We start from the raw sequence: 21864 nt of genomic DNA, 5'->3' as shown, positions 1-21864 counted from the left end.
CAGTTGTTTCATAACTAAAGAACTTGACTTGGTGCTATCTTCTCTGTAGGTAGACAACACCTGCACTGTTGAGCTGTCAGTGATCTCTTTGTTTCTTATGTTCTGTCATCAAATAGCAAATAGGATGAGATTGCTCATCCTACCCCATTTTAAACAAACCAATTAAACCAATTTAATCTTAAAACTGACCTTTAAAATAAAGCATATTACAAAATCTAGAAACTAAGCTGGTGATTGGGGTGAAAATATTGTGCATACCTGCCACTTCTTCCCCATCCATCCAGTTTCATATGTAACTGTCAGTTTGCAAGTTAATAGAAGACCAACTGAAAATAGCTTACATAGGTAGGGATTAGACTTATTGAGTCACAGGCTGATTCATTAATGATTTTATTAAGTGCTGCTTTAATATGTCAAAGCAAAAATACAGTGTTTAATAAATTTGAAAATTGTCTGTTTCTAGGGTTAAATCAGTGACTCACCCAGGCTCTTTGAGTTTTCCCACTGGTATCTTTAGATTATTGGCTTGATCTTTGGCTTTATCACCTGCTGGTCTCAATTTTGCTGCTATAATTCTGAGTTTCATGTGAACATGTGACATATGAATCAAAAATAGGGGGGCTGTGATGTATTTCCTTTTATTTTCTATATGTGAGCAAGTGAAGCATTCTGGAAGTCTCCCAGGAAACTTCTTGACAGGCTCATGGTCACACAGTTATTAGTTACCCAGCCAGTTGGCAGAGAGAACAGAGTTGCTATGGATGGTTTAGACAGTAACTGTCAAACTTCAGCATATATCAGAATCATCTAGAGGGTTTGACAAAACAGATTGTTGGGTCTCACCCCTGAGTTTCTGATTCAGGCCAGGAGTGGGGCCTGAGAATGTGATTTCTAACATGATCCTGGTTCTTCTAGTTCAGGTGTACTTCAGCAGACTACTTAGATTAGTCATACATGTATCCCTGGGATTCTAAAGGGGACCACGAAGCACGAGTGCTTCCTGATGTAAGCAATCACTATTCAGTTATAAGGATGCAGGCAGGGAATAGCAAGTGTGTCTGCCACAGTTGAAACTTGGTTTAGAATAATAATTACTCTTATTTATCTTGTTCCTCAAAAGGCTGTTGTACACAAGACACTTCAAAATGTGGAATTTGATATATGGCATATTTAGCATAATCTGCCTGGATTATACTTGCTGACTGAATTATTTGCCCAATATAAACATTCTACATGATTAGATTTGTTGAGTCACAAGGCTGATTTTATTGATAAGCACTTTAATATGTCAATGCAAACAAAAAAGAAGCTATGTTCAGTTAGCGTTTAGAAAAAGTGACTGAGTGAAATACTTAATCTATTAATTATTTCTCTGGGGTCTCCTGAGTAAAAGATAAATTTGACTAATGGTTAGGAAATTTGTTTTAGTAATCTAAGCGATATTATGTATTATGTTCAGTATAATTTTTATACATTTTTTTCTTAAGATCACAAAATTTGGTTTTGAGTTATATGTTTATAAATCCTAAAATTCAGCAACAAAAAGTCTTTGGAGTAAAATTTTATATGTAAGTAGACCTTACGGAACCATTATCTTGTGATTTTTAAGTACCATTTTTCTAGGTGACAATTTTTTTTCTTTAGATTAAATTTATTTTTTTTTTAAAGATTTTGTTTTTATACAAGAACTGGGTTACAAGCTAGAGGTGCGGGAGGGTGATAGGAGTCACCAGAGACAGTGTGGGGAACAGAACAGGCAGATGGACTGAAATACACTGCTGAGGGGAGTAGTGGGCAGGACAGGAGAGGTCTGCTGCACCATGTGGGTAGCTCCCTGGCCGGCCGGGAATGGAATCCGCACTGCAGAGGCTGCGGACAGCTTCACAGTGCTGCACTCAACCTGCTGCGCCACTGGGGAGGCCCTAGATTACAATTTTAGATAATGTATGTGATTTGTTTGAAGAAGACTTCAATGAAAATTCTAGTGAACACACCCAGTCATTCTTAGTTCATTAACGTTCCTTTTTCTTTGCTTTTTTGCTATGGTGAAAATCTTAAGAATGTAGTCACTGTACCAAAACTCTTATTTTGGTTCCTGGTAGATAATAAAAGCTCCAGCACCAGCAATTTGATGCTTAAGTTTTCCCTGGCCTCTATATTTTTCTTTTTTTTTCTGCCCAAGACTTAAGGTTTTTTCTAATATTTAGAAATCATTTACTATGTAAGGAGGTCAGATTTTTAAAAAGCTATCAGTGAAGATTGTGTTTTAGTAAATATCTATGACATGCCACTTTTAAAACATTATTGATTTTATTTTCTGCCATTTTATAAAGCTTTAATTATGATGCTTTCTTATTGTTTATAAAAATGGTGAGGGCCTAGGACTGATCACAAAAAGCTACAAAGAGCTGATGAGACTCAACAAAAACAAGGAAAATAATCCAGTCAAAAAATGGGCAGAAGAGCTAAAAAGAAACTTCTCCGAAGAGGAAATACAGATGGCCAACAGGCATATGAAAAAATGTTCAACATCACTTGCAATCAGGGAAATGCAAATCAAAACTACCATGAGATACCATCTCACACCAGCGAGAATGGCACATATTAAAAAAACTAGCAACAACAAATGTTGGAGAGGATGTGGAGAAAAAGGAACTCTCCTGCACTGCTGGTGGGAGTGCAAACTGGTCCAACCCCTATGGAAAGCTGTGTGGAGATTCCTCAACCTACTAAACATAGAGCTTCCATATGATCCAGCAATTCCACTCCTAGGTATTTACCCAAAGGACACAGAAACATCAATTCCAAAGAGCACCTGCACCCCTATGCTTATAGCAGCACTGTTTACAATAGCTAAGCTTTGGAAACAAGCCAAATGTCCAAAAATAGATGACTGGATCATGAAGATGTGGTACATATACACCATGGAATATTACTCAGCATTCAAAAAAGATAAACACATGCAATTTGCAGCAACATGGATGGAGCTAGAAGGGATCTGCTTAGCAAAATAAGCCAGAAAGAAAAAGAAAAATACCGGATGGTCTCACTCATAGCAGGAATCTAGAAAACCTGAATAAAGGACCAGGAAAAAGAATAATTATAAGAAAGAAAGAATCAAAATCAACAAACAACTATGAACCAGAGACACACTATGGGGGTGGGGGGCGGGGAAAGAAGGGATAGGGGTCAAAATAAGGGGGTTGCAATTGTATGGGGAATATAAAAATAAAATTTAAAATAAAATAAAAAAATAATGATAAGGACAAAAAAAAAAAGGTGAGGGCCTTCCTGGTTGGCACAGGCTTTTGAGCGCAGTGCTGTGAAGCTGTCCACAGCCTCTACAGTGCAAGTTCCATCCTGGCCGGCCACGGCGATATCTACATGGTACGGCAGACCTCTCCTGTCTTGCCTGCTGCTACCCTCTTTAGTGTATTTCAGTCAGTCTGCCTGTTCTGTTCCCCACTCTGTCTCTGGTGAATCCTCTCACCCTCCTGCACATCTGGCCTGTACCCCAGTTCTTGTATGCTTGAATAAATAAATCTTTAAAAAAATAGAAGTAAAAATAAAAATGGTGAAATTGTGATCTCAGTCAGTGAATTTAGGTAATACCTAAGATGTTTAGAGTAAACTTACATAGATACTGTTCTCAAAGCAAAGCAATGCTATCAAGTTGATTGGCCCAAATTAGAGACAGAACTCATACCATTTGAGTAGCTAGTATTGTAAATCTAGCTAACATCTCACAGCAAATAACATTACCCCCAGCAAATAAGATTCACTTTCAGCGTGTTTTCCAATGACGGTCTCTCTTGTTTCCACTTTCATCTGGATTTTTCTTGCACAGTATTTCTTAGTTATAGTTATATGGTTATAGTGAATAAACATTTCCTTTCTCATCCTTTTCCTTCTGCTCTTGTAATAAAGCATAGGACACATTTCACCTTACTTTCTATATACTGCATTCTTATTTTTAGGATCAGCTACACTCCACTGTTTGGGCACACATGCATCATTATCATTGAATGTACATTTGTTCTCTTTCAATGTGAGCTACTTGGAACAGTGTGGTAAGAATTACTTGTTTATCACAGTAAAGTTCACAGGAAAGGGTTTATCAATCTTAAGATATAGTTAGGGCGTAATGATTATACTCACTATACTTATTTATAGTGAGACTGTTTGGCTGGTTTAGTAGAAAGAATAATTTGGGAAGTAGCTTGACTATAAAAGAAAGACAAAGAAGATAACATTCTATCAATCATCTGTGCTAGTAAGCACAGTTCTTGTGGTTTTTGACAAGGACTATCTTTTCCTTCTTTCTTTTTTGGCCTTTTTTAAATTTGATTCTCTTAAAATTCCATTAACTGGTTAATTTCAAAGTGTATTGAAAATGTACTGGCATAATTTTATAGTAACTTTCATAAATTAGACCTTTGGTTTTTATTTTCTCAAAATATTTACTCTTGTATTGGGAATACTTTTAGTTTGTAATTCACATTGTAGGTTATGTGATATTTATTATTTTAATACCACTTATGTTTATTATGACTAATCAGAAGAATTATAATTATCTGCCAAGATTTATGAGTTTAACATTCAACATTGGAGTCTCCTTTCTACCTAGACTTGTGAATAAGTGCCTTTGATTATTATGACTTACTATTGGCATCTTGAAATTTTCAGTCAAAAATTCTTGCAAATATGAAATATATACTGAGCCAGGAAAATATTTTAGAAGATGTAAACATTTTTAGAATTTTGTGTTTTTAAGAAAAACAGTCTTATAAATATGCATTAAATTGGCTATTAAATGCTAATTATAGCTAGATTATTCAGGTTGGCAAAGATCTTCAATTGAAATTCAAAATGTTATTTGTAATTATAAAAACTACAAGATACTGACCATTAATTTCTGGTTTTAGCTAAGTGGTAGACTGAAATAACTTGAAAAAATATTTTGTTACAAGCATCTAGAAATGCTGGGTAAAATTTAAAATGTTACACAAAATAATATATTAATAGCTGAATTCACAAAAAGCATAAGGCAATTCCAGGTGCAAGGAATTGCAAAGCAGAGAGCTTGGTAGAGCTTGGCTTTAGGGTGGTTTGAAACAAAGGGTTTTTTTTTTTTTTTTTGTACTTTTTTAAGGACAGGAGACAAACATTAAGCCAAAACAAGTAAGAATTAGAAAAGAAACCCTCTTTCACCTTCAGTAAAGGGTATAAACAACAGCAGCAACAAATCCATTCATTGTACAGGGACAAGGCAGCAAGACTGAAATTACTTGAGCTTTGTGTTTTGTTTTTTGTTTAAGTTGAAACCTCAAGGTCTCTGTTGAACAGCAAACTTGGAGTACAAATTTAACCCACTTGCAAGGTTTTCTAATTCCCAAACAAAGAAATTAACATAGAAATCACTCCTGAAAACTTTTACCCTTGAAGCACTTGGGACATGTAAATACAGAGAGCGTTGAGAAAATTCCCACAGCCACACGTCATGGGGATCTTAAAGAAAAAATGAGGCCCACTAAAAGGATGCTCATAATAAAAATAGGAAAACACATGACGAAATAGAACATCATGCTGGAAAATCAGAGAACAGACGATGATTAGAACTCTGAGTTTAGAATAACAAACCTAAAAGATACTATTAATGTCCTATTGATCGACTCAAAAAATGAATAAATTCTTAGAACAAGTTACTAGGGAGAAAAAAGCAAACAAAAGTTCTAGATATGAAAGCTGGTTATGAGAATTAAAAACTCATTTACCTATGTAAATAAGATATAATTGAAGAAGGTAATTGGCTATTGAGTATAAGCTATGTGAGTTTTTATCCAAGATGTAGCATAGAGAGATAATGAATTGCAATTATGGAATAAAGAGGCATATTAGATAAAATATGGTTATATTTAACACATATATGACTTTATAAACTGTGGTAAGATAGCTCTGAAATGATAAAAATCAATGAGCCAAGGAAATTTATAGCAGCACACAGATTTTGTCCTTCATTCCTGTCCTGTCCCTGTCCTACTATACTTCCTGTCGAAATAGGAGTTCTGAAAGGAAGGAGAGAGAAAATGAGGGAAGAGTCATCTTAAAAGAGAAAGTCAAGAATGATTAAAAGATAGAAATATTAAACACAAGTGTCTCAGTAGGAAACATCTTACTGTCATTGGAGAAAACTAGAGATAAAGAGGAGTTCTTAAAAACTAACAGAGAAAGGGTAAGCTGTGTAGAAGGAAACTGCAGTAAGATGGCAGATTTCTCAATGGCATTGCTGTTTCATCTAGTTCTACCTCTACCGGGAACTGCTGGAGTTGTTGGAAGATAGGATGGATAGAATTGGTTGTTTCTCATTTATGTAGACAGTTAATAAGTCTAGAACCTAGACCAGTTTTTGATTTTTTACTTTAGGAATTTGCTAACAATAGCTCCAATTCTAAGGTGATCTCAAACCAATTCATATTACTCCTTAATTCAAGCATAACTTCCAAGTGTTGCTTTAACTTATTTGTGGTGTTAGGGGAAATGCTGGATACTGCCACATACTTTTTGCCTTTGCTTATCAATAAGTTTTTAACCTGGTATTATAATTTTATGTTATTTGCTGAGTTGGGATTTGAAAATTTTATTAACTCTTACCAAGTGACTTTATGTGTGTGTTCATAGAAGCTACAGTAGATGTAACAATTCAGTATTTTTTTTTAAGATTTATTTATTTATGCATACAAGATCTGGGGTATAGGCCAGAGTCGTGGCGGGTAAGAGGATTCACCAGAGACAGAGTGGGGAACAGAACAGGAACAGAACAGGCAGATCAACTCAAATACACTGCCAAGGGGAGCAGCGGGTGAGTCAGGAGAGGTCTGCTGCGCCATGTGGGTTGCTCCCTGGCTGGCCAGAAATCGAATTCGTGCTGCAGTGGCTGCGGACAGCTTCATAGGTTGTGTCTTAAGTCTTGCGCCACCAGGGAGGCCCCTTCTCTTGGTCAGTGACTTACTGTTCCTCTGAGGTACTGCTTTTTTTTGGCAATTACAAAAGTGTTATTTTTGGAAATGAGAGAATTAGTTTAATTTTTTTCTCTATTTCAAATTAAAGTTTTTGAGTCATCTGGTTCAGTGAGAACCAGAATAAAGCAAATGTTTTCAATTTTGATATAACTAAAGATATTTCATTGTTTCTAATAGAATATGCATATTTTCTGCTAATATTGTTTCTACTTGTATTCTCAATGTAGTAAGTATCATTGGTTAAGGACTCCCTTTTTTTTTTTTTTTTGGCCTAATGTGGAATTTTGGAACAGTTAATTAAAATATGATTTATAAAAATGTAAATATTGTTAATACTCATTGTCTTACTCATTTTTGCTTTTCAAACTTAAGCTCCTCCCATTGCAGATGGAATCTAACTATTCACATACCTTCTTTGAGGTGTCTTGCCTGAGCACCTGAAAGCTTTGTTGGTGACCTTTATAGTCAGTCTTAACTAGATACCTCAGCATCTTCCTCAGATACTTGGCCATCTGGTTCATCATTTTAATAAGATGATCTCTTGTACAATAACCTCACATACCACATATGTTCTCACTTTTACCTTCTGAAACTTGTCAAATTTTTAAAATAACATTAAATGTTAAACCATCCAGTACTTTAAAAAATGTTAGAAAATGACAGTACTCAAATATACAGTATGAGGACTAACCAAGGATTGAAATCAATATTTGTAGGAATATAGAAGCATTTAGAAAATAGATAATGTGTTCCTTTTGGTTCTCCTAAAACATATTAAAAATAGGTAGATACAGACCCTTAATCTACTCTATTCTTTATATAATAATATGTTAACAAGAGCTATCCTGTTATCAGATTTACCAAAAATATGCCACATACATTGTTAAAATCACATTTGAAAATTAAAATGGTAATAATTACATTACTACTAAACTAAAATTTAAGATGATGCCATTTCATTTTTTAATTAAAATTTATCATTTCTCTACTTCCATCTTGGATCTTTTAAGATACATTTAAATTCAAATAGGCAGTTATATCATAATGCTTATTACATTATTGGTTAGTTGGAAGCTTAAATATTAACTTTTAAAATAAACTTGAATTAACTTCTTATAAAAGCAATACATGTATACTTTATACTTTTATGTTTGTTTTAATTCCTCTGATTTAAAAGTCAAAATCAAGTAATATATATTTGATGTAAAAAATATATTATTAGAAATACTACAGATAAGCAGAAGGAATTAACAGTCTGCTGGTAAAGAACCATTGGTAACATGTTAATACTTATCATTATGTTATGATTTCCTGTGTATGTTTTTAAAAAATGAAGTGTTGCTTATATTGTTTTCTGATCTTTCCCCATCATTTTAAAGTACCTTGTACAGTGAATATTTTTCTCCTTTGAAAAATTCTTTAGCTACACATTTTTTAGCCCTTATTATATTGTATGAATTTTTGACACATTTTTCCTGTTTTACATTCACAATTTAAAAAGGAATTGAGAAAAATGTTTCAAGGATACATGAATTTTTATAATCGATTTCATAAAATAATTGGTCTTTTTAACGCCCCTTAGCACATGCTTGCCTTTGTCTTAAATGCATAAATACCAGCCTCCCTGTTGGTGCAGCAGGTTGAGTACCGCACTGTGAAGCTGTCCGCAGCCTCTGCAGTACGGGTTCGATTCCCAGCCAGCCAGGGAGATACCCACATGGCGCGGCAGACCTCTCCTGTCTCACCCGCTGCTCCCCTCAGCAGTGCTTTCCGTCTGTCTGCTTGTTCTGCTCCCCCGCTCTGTCTCTGGTGAATCTACTCACCCTCCCACGCCTCTGACCTGTACCCCAGCTCTTGTATAAATAAATAAATCCTAAAAAAAAATTCATAAATACCCATTTCTTCCTGCTAAAAGAGTCCCTTGAGGTGAAAAGACCTCCCCCTCACACACACAGGACAGAAAGGTAGCTCTCATCAGCCTTCCTTTGTCTCTCACAGTATTTTTATTTCCAGTCTTTGAAATTCTTTATCTACTTATTAGACTTTCCCCTCTAGACTAGCATCCTAAAGGTCAAGGGATTCTGTCATTGCAGCATGCCAAGTACCTAGCCCAGTCGTTGACATAGGTAGACATTTAATAAGCAATACAAAAAATTGTTCATAAACATGAACTTAGTGGAGGAATAATTCTAGCAAATGTTATTTTAAATGGCATGTGGGAAAAAGGTAAGATTTAACTTTACGTGGCTTTATTTGGTAGTAGTAATGTCAGCAGAGAAGTGGAAAAGCAGTGAGAATTTAAAACAGCAGTGTTGTCCTGTCTTCCGTTTGAAATAGACAATTTGGTCACTTGTTCACTGTTAGCCTTGGTTACCAAATTCAGTCTTTCTTGGGTCTTAATTCCTTTGTTTTTTGGCCAGGAAATGGAGATTACATTAGCACATATGATAGTTTTGAGAATGAATAAAACAGCATTTCAAGTTCCCTAGTTAGCACCTGATGTCAAGTTGTGCTTAATATGTGCTCGTTGAATTTGAATTAGTCTTTTGTTTCTGGATGCTTTCAGTAAAAACTTACTCTCACATTAAATATAAAAAAATAGGTATGCATAAACTGATACTTATAAAAAAGATTCAATTGCCTTTTTTTCCTTCAAAGATTTATTCATTGTACTGATGACTCCCCAGATCCTTGTATAGAATATGAGGTAAGAAACTTTTCTTAAATTATGATGATGTGATAGTCCTAGATGAAGATGTGTTGAGAATTGGTATTTATTCTTAAGTGAAGTGAATGAAATTTTTTGGATCAATTTCTCTGGAAATCTGGAGCCACTGAATTTTACAATTTATGGAATATATCACATAAAAATGTTCTATGTGTATAGAATATATGTAGACATAGTGTGCAAACACTACAGCGTATACACATTTTGTAATAAAGCATACACCTTTATACTCTCTACACAGATTAACCTGGTTACACTTTTAACCTGGTAGATCAGGAAAGGCAGCTGTCACCAATTTACCATTCAGACCTAGTACACCTTTAAATTTTTTGTGTATTGTTCACTTATTCCGCAAATTACACAGAGAAGAATTAAAGGATAGTGAAAAACTACCTTATCAGAAATAGTAATAAGAATTCTAAGAGAGTAAATTCAGATTTTTATTCCTTGCTTTCCTAGTTTCAAAGTATATGCCATATACACACATACACACACACGCACACTCTCTCTCTCTCTCTCAATCATCCCTAGCTGTTTATTTGTGAGAAATGAATGAGGAGCATAATTGTTTTGTTTTGTTTTGTTTTTAAGATGACAGGTTTTAGTTACATCTCTGATCAGTTCTTGCTTATCTTTACTACTGGCTCTTCTTGCACTTGCACTGTCAGAATACATTATTTTTAAAAACTCTGACAGCTCATCACTTGTTGACTAAAGGGTGACTATCCTTGCTTCATATTGTGAAATACTTACATTCTTGCATTTATAACACCAATTAGAATTTGTCCAGTGATTTTTTTTAATGTTGTCATTATTTATTTGCTTTTAGTTATGCTTATATATACCCATGCTTTCAAAATTTGCCCACTGGCTCAGTTTATCAAGTAATTTTGTGTTGAGCGTATGTATTAGCATATCTTCTGTGATTATGCCATGTGTGGAACAGTTAATTTACTGTTTGCTAGGCCACCCAAACAACCTCTAAATCTTTCAGCATTTGTAACTGAGATTTTTTTTAAGAGAAAGGCCAAAAAGAAGTTTCATAATAAAATGTTTACCTCCTGTACACATGGCAAACATCCAGCAAGACTAATTCACCCATGTTGCTTTAGGCACCATCTTAAATAGCTTAGTTAAGAGTTAAATAGCGTACATAAGGATGTCGTGGAAAGAAAGGGGAAGTTCAGTTAGGGAATTTTCTAGGGAAGGTATAGCAAACAAAAGGCAGATCTATAATTGAGATCTTTACATATCATTTATGAGGTTGTTTTTTAAACTTAATAGCATAGTATGAGCATTTTCCCAGGTCATTAAATGTTTTAGTAACATTTTTTGTATGTATATATTCGTATCTGTTGTTTTACTAAACAAACATCTATTAAGCACCTGCTGCATCTTACTACTTTGTACTGGAAACACAAAGATGAAAAAGATATGCTTCTCTGGCCTTACCCTGAGGCATAATCTTTATTGTCATCATCTACCTCTAAGATTCATTTCACCAGATTTGAACCAGGTTTCTTCTTTTAGGGATATGCCACCATTATGTTATTGCATAGGATTTGAAATCTAGTTTTAAAAGTCTAGGAAAGTTATAGTATGAGTGTAATTAAAATGAAAAATGTTGCAAAGAGAATCTTATGCTTCTATTGTGTGTATTTAAAGAGACATATGCATATACTATAAGTTTCTACGTTCTTAGAAATTTTGAGGAAGATATACAAGAAATGGTCAGCACTGGTTACCTCTGAGGAGGAGGCCAAAGGGATTATATATATATGCCAGCATACATTATAAGAATAGTGTAATTTATATTATAAGAATAGTATAATTTTTTTAGTTTGGGGCTCTTCATTTAATAATTACACTGTTTAGAAAATATGACAAATACAAAGCTTGCCAAGCACTGTCATGAAAAATGAAATCAGTGCACTATGAATTTCTAAAACATTTTTTCACAATACAGGTTTCTTTTTTTTTTAAGAAGATCAATTTATCAAAGATTTTAGAATATAAGAAACCAAATCCCCTCTCTTGAGATATGTGTGTATATGTGTATGTGTATATATGTGTGTGTATGTGTATACATACTTCATAAAACACATTGCATAACTTTTTTTTCATCTGAAGCATAATGTGAGCATTTTCCCTGTTCATGAAATATTTTTCTGTAACTGATTTTTAGTGGCTATTTGTCTTACATATATTTGTTTCACTTATATAAATGTTTCACTTATCAGCTATTTCTTAAGCATCTGCTATATGTTCCATACTTGTACTGGGAACACAAAGATGAATAGAGCCCAGTTCTTGACCACTGGAGAAGTTACTGTTTAATAGGAGAGAGGGACTTATACCAAATCATAGTACAGCATGGTATATATGTGCTTACACTGCGGTGCTATATGCAAGAAACTGTGGAAGCTCAGGAAATGGGAAGGGAAGATAACTGAGCTTCAGGAATGTGGTATGGAGTAGTTAAATTTCTGTCTCAGAGGACTTGAAGAGCAAAGAGCTTAAGCCAGCATAAGGGAGGCTGCAATCACTAGCCTTTTATGACAGCTAATGCTAAGGACAGGACTGATTTCCTCCTGAGAACTTTTAAAAATCAAAATCAGAAACATACATTTGTTAGCTATACTTTTTATAAAATTTCAAGTTGGATAGAAAATGGGATTTTGTACCTATTAAATAATTACATAAAAGACCTATTTATAACTTGAACCACTGGTGAAATTGGTTTACTTTAAAATATGGAAAACTCAAGAGAAGGTTATAGTAAATTTTTTGTGATGAACCATAATACTTTCATTGGAGTGAAGTTTTGGTGCTTAATTCAGATTGGTGCTTGAGGTAACAAATTTGAAATTATTTTATTCCTTGATATTCTTAAAGGGCTGAAGAACATAAATCACAGAACATCTTAAGGCACAGTAGTAATAAGATTTTACTTCATCATCCTTGTAGTTGTATATTATGTCAGAACTCTCAAAATGATAAGACAGAGATGCATTTTATCATAAAGGCTTTTAACACAGCTCCCCCTTCTTTTAGTTTACTCCATGTAATGTCAAGAATGATTTATAATGCCTCTTTACAAAAAATACATTTGGTAATGGAAGTTGTTAAGATCAGTTTCCATAAAATTATCTTTTAGACTAGTAGCTCTCTTGTTACATAGTTGTGTTACATTTTTCTTCTTTGTCTACAGCTTGTTCTTCGAAAATGGTGTGAATTAATTCCTGGAGCTGAGTTCAGATGTTTTGTCAAGGAAAATAAACTTATTGGTGAGGCTTTTTTTGTTTGTCTGTTTCTTGCCCTTAAAAGTAATGATTCAAAGTTTCAAACTTTTAATAGAAGTAAATTTCTAGTAATTATTAGAATGGGGTACCAATCAGGTTTTTTGTCATAGATGCCACTCACCAATGGGTACTACTCTAGAAAGCTGCATTGGCAAGAATCCTGAGACCACAATCCACTTCCAAGGAAGATAGTATTGTTAATTAATCATGTCTGTCTGGATTCCAGAAATGGAAGTGTTGGTCTTTACCATTCTCAATTTACGATATGTATGATACTACCTGCTTTTCCTTTAAGATTTTCCTAAGTATTGCTAGCAATACACTGCTTATTTTAGGTATAATAAAAAGTCAAGTTTTTAAAACTTTGTGTCTATTATTGGAGCACTGTTTATTATTCTAGGAAGAGAAAATATGTAGAGAAATAAGTACGTTACTTTAAAAGCCATCCATTTTTTTCTCTCACATTATTATTTTGTTTATTGTTATTTATTCAAGTCACATATTAAAGACTATTTGTTCTTTTTTTGTCTGCATGTTTTCCATGAAGTAAAATTCATATTCAGCCAAGAAAAGTATGATTTGAACAGAATCAAATCAACACTATTTATTTATTGAATGTGTTGACATTTGTTACCTAAAAGTAACTTTGGTGTTAAATTTATCATATTGTTAGGTAGTCCTGAAAAAACTTTCTGTATATATACAGCCAATGAAGGGATTCATATTGGATGGAAGCTCTTATTTCAGAGCAGAAGTCCTTTTTCCTAGGATTAGAGCAAATTGAAGGAATTCTTACAGTAGTTCCTTTTTGTATTTGGAATACTATCGGCAAGTCACTCTGAAGAAAGATGTGTTTACCATGGCTTGTGAAGCCAGGGGGGCATATCTGAATAAGAAAAATGGACTGCTTCTGCAAGATAAAGTATGCATATGGGAGACATATGGTGAGGAACATTTTGAGTTTTCCCAAAGAGAAGAACACCAATTTGTAGAGAGTTCATTGGAAAAATAAAACAAAAAGTACTTGAGTACGTGTGCAGTTTAAAATTGCTTCTTCTACTTTTTATATAATAAGCATTTTTATGGTTTCAAATTCTTTCCATTGTAGTAGGTAAAAATAACTACTATTTCTAAAGTAGGACGAATGGCAGTGGCAATTGGAAATTCATTATTCAACTGTCCATAAGAATCTTTACAACTGATAAGTTTTATACCTCTATAAAATGCCCAGTAATATATAATGCAACACTCATCTGATTAGTTTTCTTGCCAAGTTTAATGGTTTTTTTCAAAAAAGATTTAAACCACATTTTGGTGTTTTTGAAAAGAATATTATGTAATAACAATATAAAATGTTTTCTTGTCAGGTATTTCTCAGAGAGACTATACACAATACTATGATCATATTTCTAAGCAAAAGGAAGAAATTTGCAGATGCATACAAGACTTTTTCAAGAAGCACATACAGTATAAATTCTTAGATGAGGACTGTGAGTATTTTTTATTGACCCACTGAAGTGAAATGTTTTTTTTTACCATGGAACATATTTTAAAACTGGATTTGAAATACTATTTTAAACATTATTAGCTATTTGGTATTGATGATGGTTTGTATGTTAATTTACCTTATTTTAACATTGAGGTAGTTATCTCTCCTGTTATGTAGATTTTTATTATATATTTCAAAGATTCTCTCTGCAGAAAACAGTGCTTCTATTATTAGTACTAAATTCTCTGACTCATCTACCTTTCTAGCTTCTTATTTGAATAATCAAATGGCACCTTTACAACGTAAACATTTGTTCAGTTGTTCTCAAGAATTGAGGGTATTTTGTGGAGAAGGGAGCGTTTACATGCATCTTAAATTTATATCTGCTGTAATTTATAATTTTCAACTTGCCCAACCTAGGTATTCTAACAGATTTGATTTAAAAAAGGTTAGTCATGCCATAAGCATAGCTAGATTTTATGCTTTCCTAGTATAAAGTTTACTCATTTCATTGCCTGTCAAATAAGCAAGTGGATTATGCTCCTTTCACTAGTATATATACTTGTTCATAATAATGAGTTTAAGATGATGACAGTGTTTGGTTTGAATTTTTAAATATAAGGGATTATGATTGAGGATAAAGAAAAATGAAAGCAAAATTATTTAAATAAAATACTGCAGGATGTCTTTTTATGTTGGAAATTGACACTTCAGAAGTATGACGTCTGCAAGGTCAGTTAGTTATGTTCTGCTGTTTGAGTCACAAATAATAAAATACATTTTTTAACGCAAATAATTAAAGTGCCTCTAAGGAGGCTTACATCATGAAGATAATAGTTCATTGTTAACTTTGAGTTTCTTTCTCCCTTACAGTTGTGTTTGATATATATAGAGACAGTAGGGTAAGTAGAAACTTTCATATGTTTAAAAGTCAGAACTGGCCATATAAGGAATTAGAATATGAGCCATTATGTGTGTCAGGGGGCCACAGCTCACCAAACATTTCCTCAAACCTGATGAGGTGTTTGAAATTCACAATGGTTGGTAATCTCCCCTTAAAATGTACTAAACATCAGGCGATATAATATAACAGTGATCATGTGTCACAAATTTATGAATTATTACTTTAACAAGTGACCAAATGGGCACCTTTCAGTCAACTTTCCCCTTTTGTCAGGGGTCTGATCCAACTTAAAATAGTTCAGTTTGCACAGTTAAATGTGGCCACAAATTATTTTTAGTCAACTAAAAGATCCGTAGCATGCTGGAAATGAACATTTGAGTAGTTTACATTTTTTTCTTTAAATCTTAAAGAAGATTAATGCAAAAGAAAACAAAAGCCTGACAATAAATCCTGCAGCAGAGATTTCACTGTTAAGACATACTGTCAAGACATTTCAAAGAAATTTGGATTACTAAATGTTGTCCCATGATTAGAGCTCTTAGCTGTTAAGAAGATAACAGGTGTGTTCTTCAAATAGGTGACCCAAATGTTTTCCAAATGTTGTCCACAGTCCTCATCCCTCTCCATTCACTTATCAGCCAGCTTTGAATTATATTTTGGACAAAAGGATATAGTCATATCACAAAATGACTATTAATTGTTTACTTGTTACTGTTTCACCACAAAACACCCCCTAGTCTATTTTTACCACTGTCTTCTAAAGTAATGGTGTCTGTTTCAGAGTTTGAAAGAGGAATTATACTCAAGATTTGGTTAAGAAGAGGAATGTTATTTGGAAGTTTCCTCTTAGTGAAACAAATCTTAGAAAAAAGAAAGGAAGCTTGTGGGATGGAATGGATAGAAACCTGATAGTGACAGTCCAAGGCGGTAGTCCTGACTCTGCTTCTACTAGATAGACACAAACCATGTCAAATCCCTCATGTAACTGACTGTGAGAGACTGTAATGTGTCAAAGGCCTTGCTTTTAGCGAGAAGTTTCCAATAAGATAATCTGCTTTTAAGGGAATTTGGCTGGTAGCAGATAGAATCAAATCAGTAAATTAAATCAAGTGCACTGTCCTCAATGTGCAGCTCAGGAAGGCTTTATTCTCATTTAATTAAGTGTCTCACTTACTCCATATAACCCTATGAAATATGTATTATTTGTTCCCATTTTAGGTATTAAAACTGAAGCAATTATATTTTATAATGGCATTTGAAAATAAGGAATTTGCCAAGGTCTCAATATTTGCCTGGCAAATGTCCAGGTCTGCTGTGATTTAGTAGGGCTGGCTGGGAGGTGCAGATGTATAACTTGCTTGAATATCTTAAGTGAAGTTGGACACAAATGTAAGCAATTACTGCTCTGATCTTCAGAACTGAAAGTAGTTGCATGTTTTCAAAGTGAGAAACACGCTAGGATAAACACTCAGACAGTTTCTGAGAAGAGATTTAAACCATGGCTTAAAGACACATTTGCATTTACTCAGTAGCATTTGTATCATAGTTTGTTAGGCACTTTGAATGTATAATCTTATGACTATTGTAGGAAATGAACTGTTAGAATGGTCTCATATGAAAAATTGAAGTGTGTGTGTTTGGGGTTAGCTATACTTGGGTGTGTCTGTTTTTTCAATTGTGACGGGGTAATTGGGCTTAGTGGATGGATTCCACCACCACGGACATCAAAGCCATGGCTCACCCCCTGTAGGAGGTCTGAGGTGAGGCCCTGGAATGTGTATTTTAAGAAGCAATCCTTAAGTATGGTAATGCACAACTAGAATTTAGAATAAATACCTCAGACACTTGAAGAATTACTCTAATCCCCCTATACATTCTTTCTGGTTATGGTTATTGATAACTAATTTAATTATTTTATGGATAGAATTGTGATCTTGAGTCTTTGATGTTGAGATTGACTTTGCACCTTGTTCATTTTTTTTTGCAACTCTTACCTGTGTGATTGAAAAAGAAAGCATGACTTCTATGTGCTTTATGGATTTAGGTCTTCTGTGCAAGTTTTTCATCTATTTTGAATTACTCTTTATGCATGGTGTTAGATAGGGGTCTGGTTTCATTGGTTAACATGCAAGTGTCCTGTTTTCCCAGCACCTTTTATTGAAGAGACTTTTCTTGCTCCATTGTATACCCTTGATCTTTTGTCATGAATAATTTGTCCATATGTGGTAGTTTTATTTCTGGGCTCTCAGTGTGGTTCTGTTGATATGTCTATTTGGCTTTATTCCAGTACTATGTTGTTCTGATTATTGCTTTATGGGATAATATGAAGTTGGGGAAGATGATATCTCTATTTTTGTCCTTTTTTCTCAGGAGTGTTTTTCTCAGGGGTCTTTGCAGCTTCAAATAAATGTCATGATAGGTTTGCTTCAGCGGCACATATACAAATAAATGTCATGATTTTTGGTTATAGCCTAGAAGAATGCCATTGGGATTTGGATGGAGAATCTGTGTTTTGCTTTAGGTGACATAGTTATTGTAACAATGTTTTCGTTTCTTTTTCTATTCCAGTGTCTTATAATATTTAGTGTGCAGATCTTTCACCTCTTTGGTTAAGTTTATTCCAACATTTAATTCTTTTTGATGCTTTTGTTAATGAGGTTGCTTTCCTATTTTTCTATTAGATCTTTGTGCATAGAAATAAGAGATTTTTATATCAATTTTATAGCCTGCTGTATTCTAGATTTTTACCCAGTTGTCCTAATAACAGTATCTTTATTTTATCAAGTTTTTCAGATTGATGGTGATTGTCCTGAATTCCTGGTGCTTTCATCCCTGATTGTTGTATTTGCAGATTCTCATTCATGTTGATTATTTCCTTTTGGTTTTGTAAATCAGTATTTTACTTTATTTTGAGTCATCTTTAGTGAGCTTTTGTGTGTGTGTCAGAGAATCTCAGAGTCTACATTTTGAATTTTTGTTTGCTTTTTCCATGTTCCCCAAACCTAGTCAAAGCAAGCAAGCTTCATTGTCTTCTATTTCAGCCTTTGGGATTTTTTTTTATATACCTTTCACCAAGGTTGCATCCCTTTAAGGCTCCCTCATGGCCAGTTTCCACTCCCGAGTGCCCACGGAAACCTGTACCCTTAGGTTCCTGGGAGGAAGTACCTCCTGGTGTTCCTCAAAATCAGTCAATATGGTTATTTCTGTTTTTCAGGTTTCTCTTTAATTCTGGCTCCTGGTATTCTCCCTTCTTTCTTAGCATTTCATTTATACATTTAAAGAGATTTGTTTTTACCTGAATTTCATCCTGTTTAGAACAGGAAGCTTTTGACGTTACCTGAGCCCACCATATTTCTGGGGTGCTCATATTATTGTACATTTCAGCCAAAATAACCTGTTCCCAGAATGGGCTGTCACTTTGTGGCCTTGGCCCTGTTAGTTTTTATTGCTATTGGTGGATTTTTTTATTGCTATTGGTGGTTTTCCTTGAAATGGTCTACTTTTCCTTCTACTATCCACCTTCCTTCCAGATTATTTTTATTATCTTCAAGTTCCAAGTTACTTTGCAAAGCGTTTCCAGCTTCACCATAAGATTTAGGTATGTTTTCTATATGGGTTACTATGGTTTTACCTCTCTTGAAGCATTTACCCCTCTGTATTGCAATTATTAAATGGTTTTTGTTATTTTGTAGGGTGTGTATGTGTGTATATGTGTCCTGCTCTTTGAAGGAATGCCCAGTGCCTACCACAGTGTCTGGTACATCGAGATTTGGGGGAGAATGGTCAGTTGGTAGGCATAAGGAAGGTCACCGTGGCTGCTCTTACCTGATGGATTGCCTAAAATCCGGAGTTTATCAGGATGCCTTATGCCTGAGATGTCACATGCAAACCCCATTATAGCTATAAAATCCTCGTCATGATAGATTTATGCCTGATTGTAGCTGATTTTATTTTTCTTTGAGCTAGAGGATGGCTTTTGAACCACAGAATTAGCTACCAGCTATCAGTCCTGATAGTAATGATCCTTTTTTGTTTTTTATTTTTAATTTATTTTTGTACTATGGTACATTTTGAATTCATAGAGCTTATTTCTGTATGACAGGTATGATAGTTTTTTATTTTTTCCTTTAACAATGAGATGGTTTTACCTGCTATATAAACTCAGGTAGAAAAGGTTTTGTGGTCAGAAAATAGTCACTTTGTTAGAATAACACGCATTATGTCAAAGACACCTTAGTAATTGCCTCCAAAGCAAAGCTGACATACTACTAAGAGGTTGATGGATGACTGACATTATTTCACATGGAGAATGAAGGAGTGCTGTATTGATGTGAGAAAGCAATTTAGGTGGCAAGAAAGGGTTGCAGAATTTCTCCTATGTAAGAAATGAAACTTATCCAAATGGCACATAGGGCAAAATTTCTGTCATGGGTCTTTTGTTACTTACTAGAGATTTTTGATGTTTGAAGCAAATCCTATTACAACATTTCATCTTCAAATTTAAATTTTTTCTTTTTTACTTTAACCCAGATGAGAAACAGTGCTAGATGTCAATAATGCTGGCTCCACAATCTAGTTTTCTAGGCACATGTAATTTTACACATGTACATCTGATCAAGTAATCAACGTGGTTACTGCACATTCTAGAAAAAACTAATTCTCAACAACAAAATGCTACATTTATATGAATGTTTCAGTAAGAAACAAGAAAAGCAAAGAAAAGCATTCAGGAAACACTAAATGTCACACATACTTCTCTGATCAAATATGTTGATTTTAATTTCTTGGCAGGATTTCACAGATCCCCAGCTCTGTTATGTCAGCACTCTGCCTTGTTATGCTGAGATACCCCTGACTCTAAACTCAGTCTGACCAAGTCAGAAGTTTTATTTCCCTGAGGCTAGAACCTATCAGATTGCCTCCCAACTTAAAAGATTAAAATTTCTTTTAAAGGTTGATTTTTTTTAATTTTCCCCTTATGTCTAGCATATAGACCAAACAACCATATTAAATTTTAAAAAACATGCTTTCATGTTTGTAGAGGGCAGGACCTGACACAGTGCAGGTTTTCTGATCCCATGCAGACCGGGTAAAGGAGGAGTCAGAGTCCTCAGTAGTTTTGCAGGTTTTTTTATTGGGGTTCAGTGGGTACGTGGCAGGCAGGGGTGCTGGCTGGGGGGGCTGGGAGGCTGGCAGGCCTCCCAGCCCCCAGCAAGTCTTCACTCTATATGGGCTCTCTAGCGTTCGTTCTGCTGCTTCTCGGCTTCTGCTTCAGCTTCATACTGCTACTACTACTGCTGCTGCTGCTGCTGCTGCTGGCTGGCTGGCTGGGGCTGCTACTGGTGCTGCTGGCGTCCGCCCGTGACGCCGCCCTTAAAAGCACAGTCTTAGCTCAGCTGAATCCCATCTACCTATGCCCACACCCTATTCCAGGTGCCCGCCATCAGGCATGCATTCAGGACAAGGATCCATCATCTATCCTGATGGCGGAAGGGCAGAAAAGCCTGACATTTTCTTTACCCTACAATGTTTTTAAAAAAACATGTATGTTTTAAAAAATTCATCCACCTCTCAGGGGTCAAGAGCATTTCTTAGCTTCCTGGGGAAAGGTTACAGAGACACCCTTGAGAGCCTTACAGTCATGCTACTTTGGGTGAACCTTTTTATGCAATTTGCCTTTTTTCTTGCTTGTATTTTTGACTTTAAACTCTCTTGTGTGACCTGAGGGAGAAATTGGAATGTCTGTTTTTGTCAGGTCTTTCTTCTTCCCTGTCTGCTCTCAAAGGTGGCTGTCTCTTAAGAATTGAGCTGCTTGATTAAACAGGCGACCTTAGATAGGACTGGAAAGCTGTCTTTGTAAATAATTTAAATGATTTTTTAGGATTATCTTTTGGGTAAAATAATATGAAGATCTTTGTATTAAGATAGATTGTAGACTTCAGGTGCTTGTTTTTATTCTAACTCATTTTCTTCTGTGTACTGCAGGGGAAGGTGTGGCTAATTGACTTTAATCCATTTGGTGAAGTAACAGACTCACTACTGTTTACTTGGGAGGAGCTGATATCTGGAAGAAACTTAAAAGGTGATTTCAGTGAAGGAGATGCTCTTGAGCAGGTAAGACGCTTAAAAAAAAAAGACATAAAGGAAACCTGTTAATCAAGTGAATCATTGCTTGCTTGTTCCACAGGCACCTGCATAGGCAGTGGCAGGGGTAGCCTTGGCCGCATGTAGTGGCATAGATCTTCATACTTGCCCATAGGACGATCAGAAAAGGGTATGAGTGGTGATTCACTCATTTAACCTTGAAGAAATAATGGTCATTTGATATTTTTTTTTCTAGTTAGTTTTCTTTTTCTTGCCTCTTACAGTCCTACCCACCTGGAAAAATCTTTGCCCCAGGTCAGCCCCAGCTGCTAACACTG

The 21864-nt window shown here is 34.8% G+C and overlaps 1 protein-coding gene across 4 annotated transcripts in view; it reads left to right on the top strand.

The window, feature by feature from the left end:
• The window catches only part of CDC123 (cell division cycle 123), a gene marked incomplete at both ends in the record, with an annotated part of 40852 nt that overhangs the window by 14814 nt on the left and 4174 nt on the right, over nt 1–21864 (top strand). For 3 of the 4 annotated variants that reach the window (XM_084253558.1, XM_084253557.1, XM_084253556.1), the window contains 5 exons: nt 9678–9726; nt 12959–13034; nt 14417–14539; nt 15412–15440; nt 21428–21556. In XM_084253558.1, coding sequence (XP_084109684.1) covers nt 9678–9726; nt 12959–13034; nt 14417–14539; nt 15412–15440; nt 21428–21556 — 406 coding nt within the window. The remainder of the gene's footprint in view (nt 1–9677; nt 9727–12958; nt 13035–14416; nt 14540–15411; nt 15441–21427; nt 21557–21864) is intronic. The other variant, XM_084253559.1, reaches the window with a different exon arrangement.

This window comes from Talpa europaea, assembly GCF_964194135.1.
Source record: "Talpa europaea genome assembly, chromosome: 14".
NCBI classification, from domain to species: Eukaryota; Metazoa; Chordata; class Mammalia; order Eulipotyphla; family Talpidae; genus Talpa; species Talpa europaea.
The sequence above is the reverse complement of the archived record's forward strand: the minus strand, read 5'-3'. Positions and strand labels throughout refer to the sequence as shown.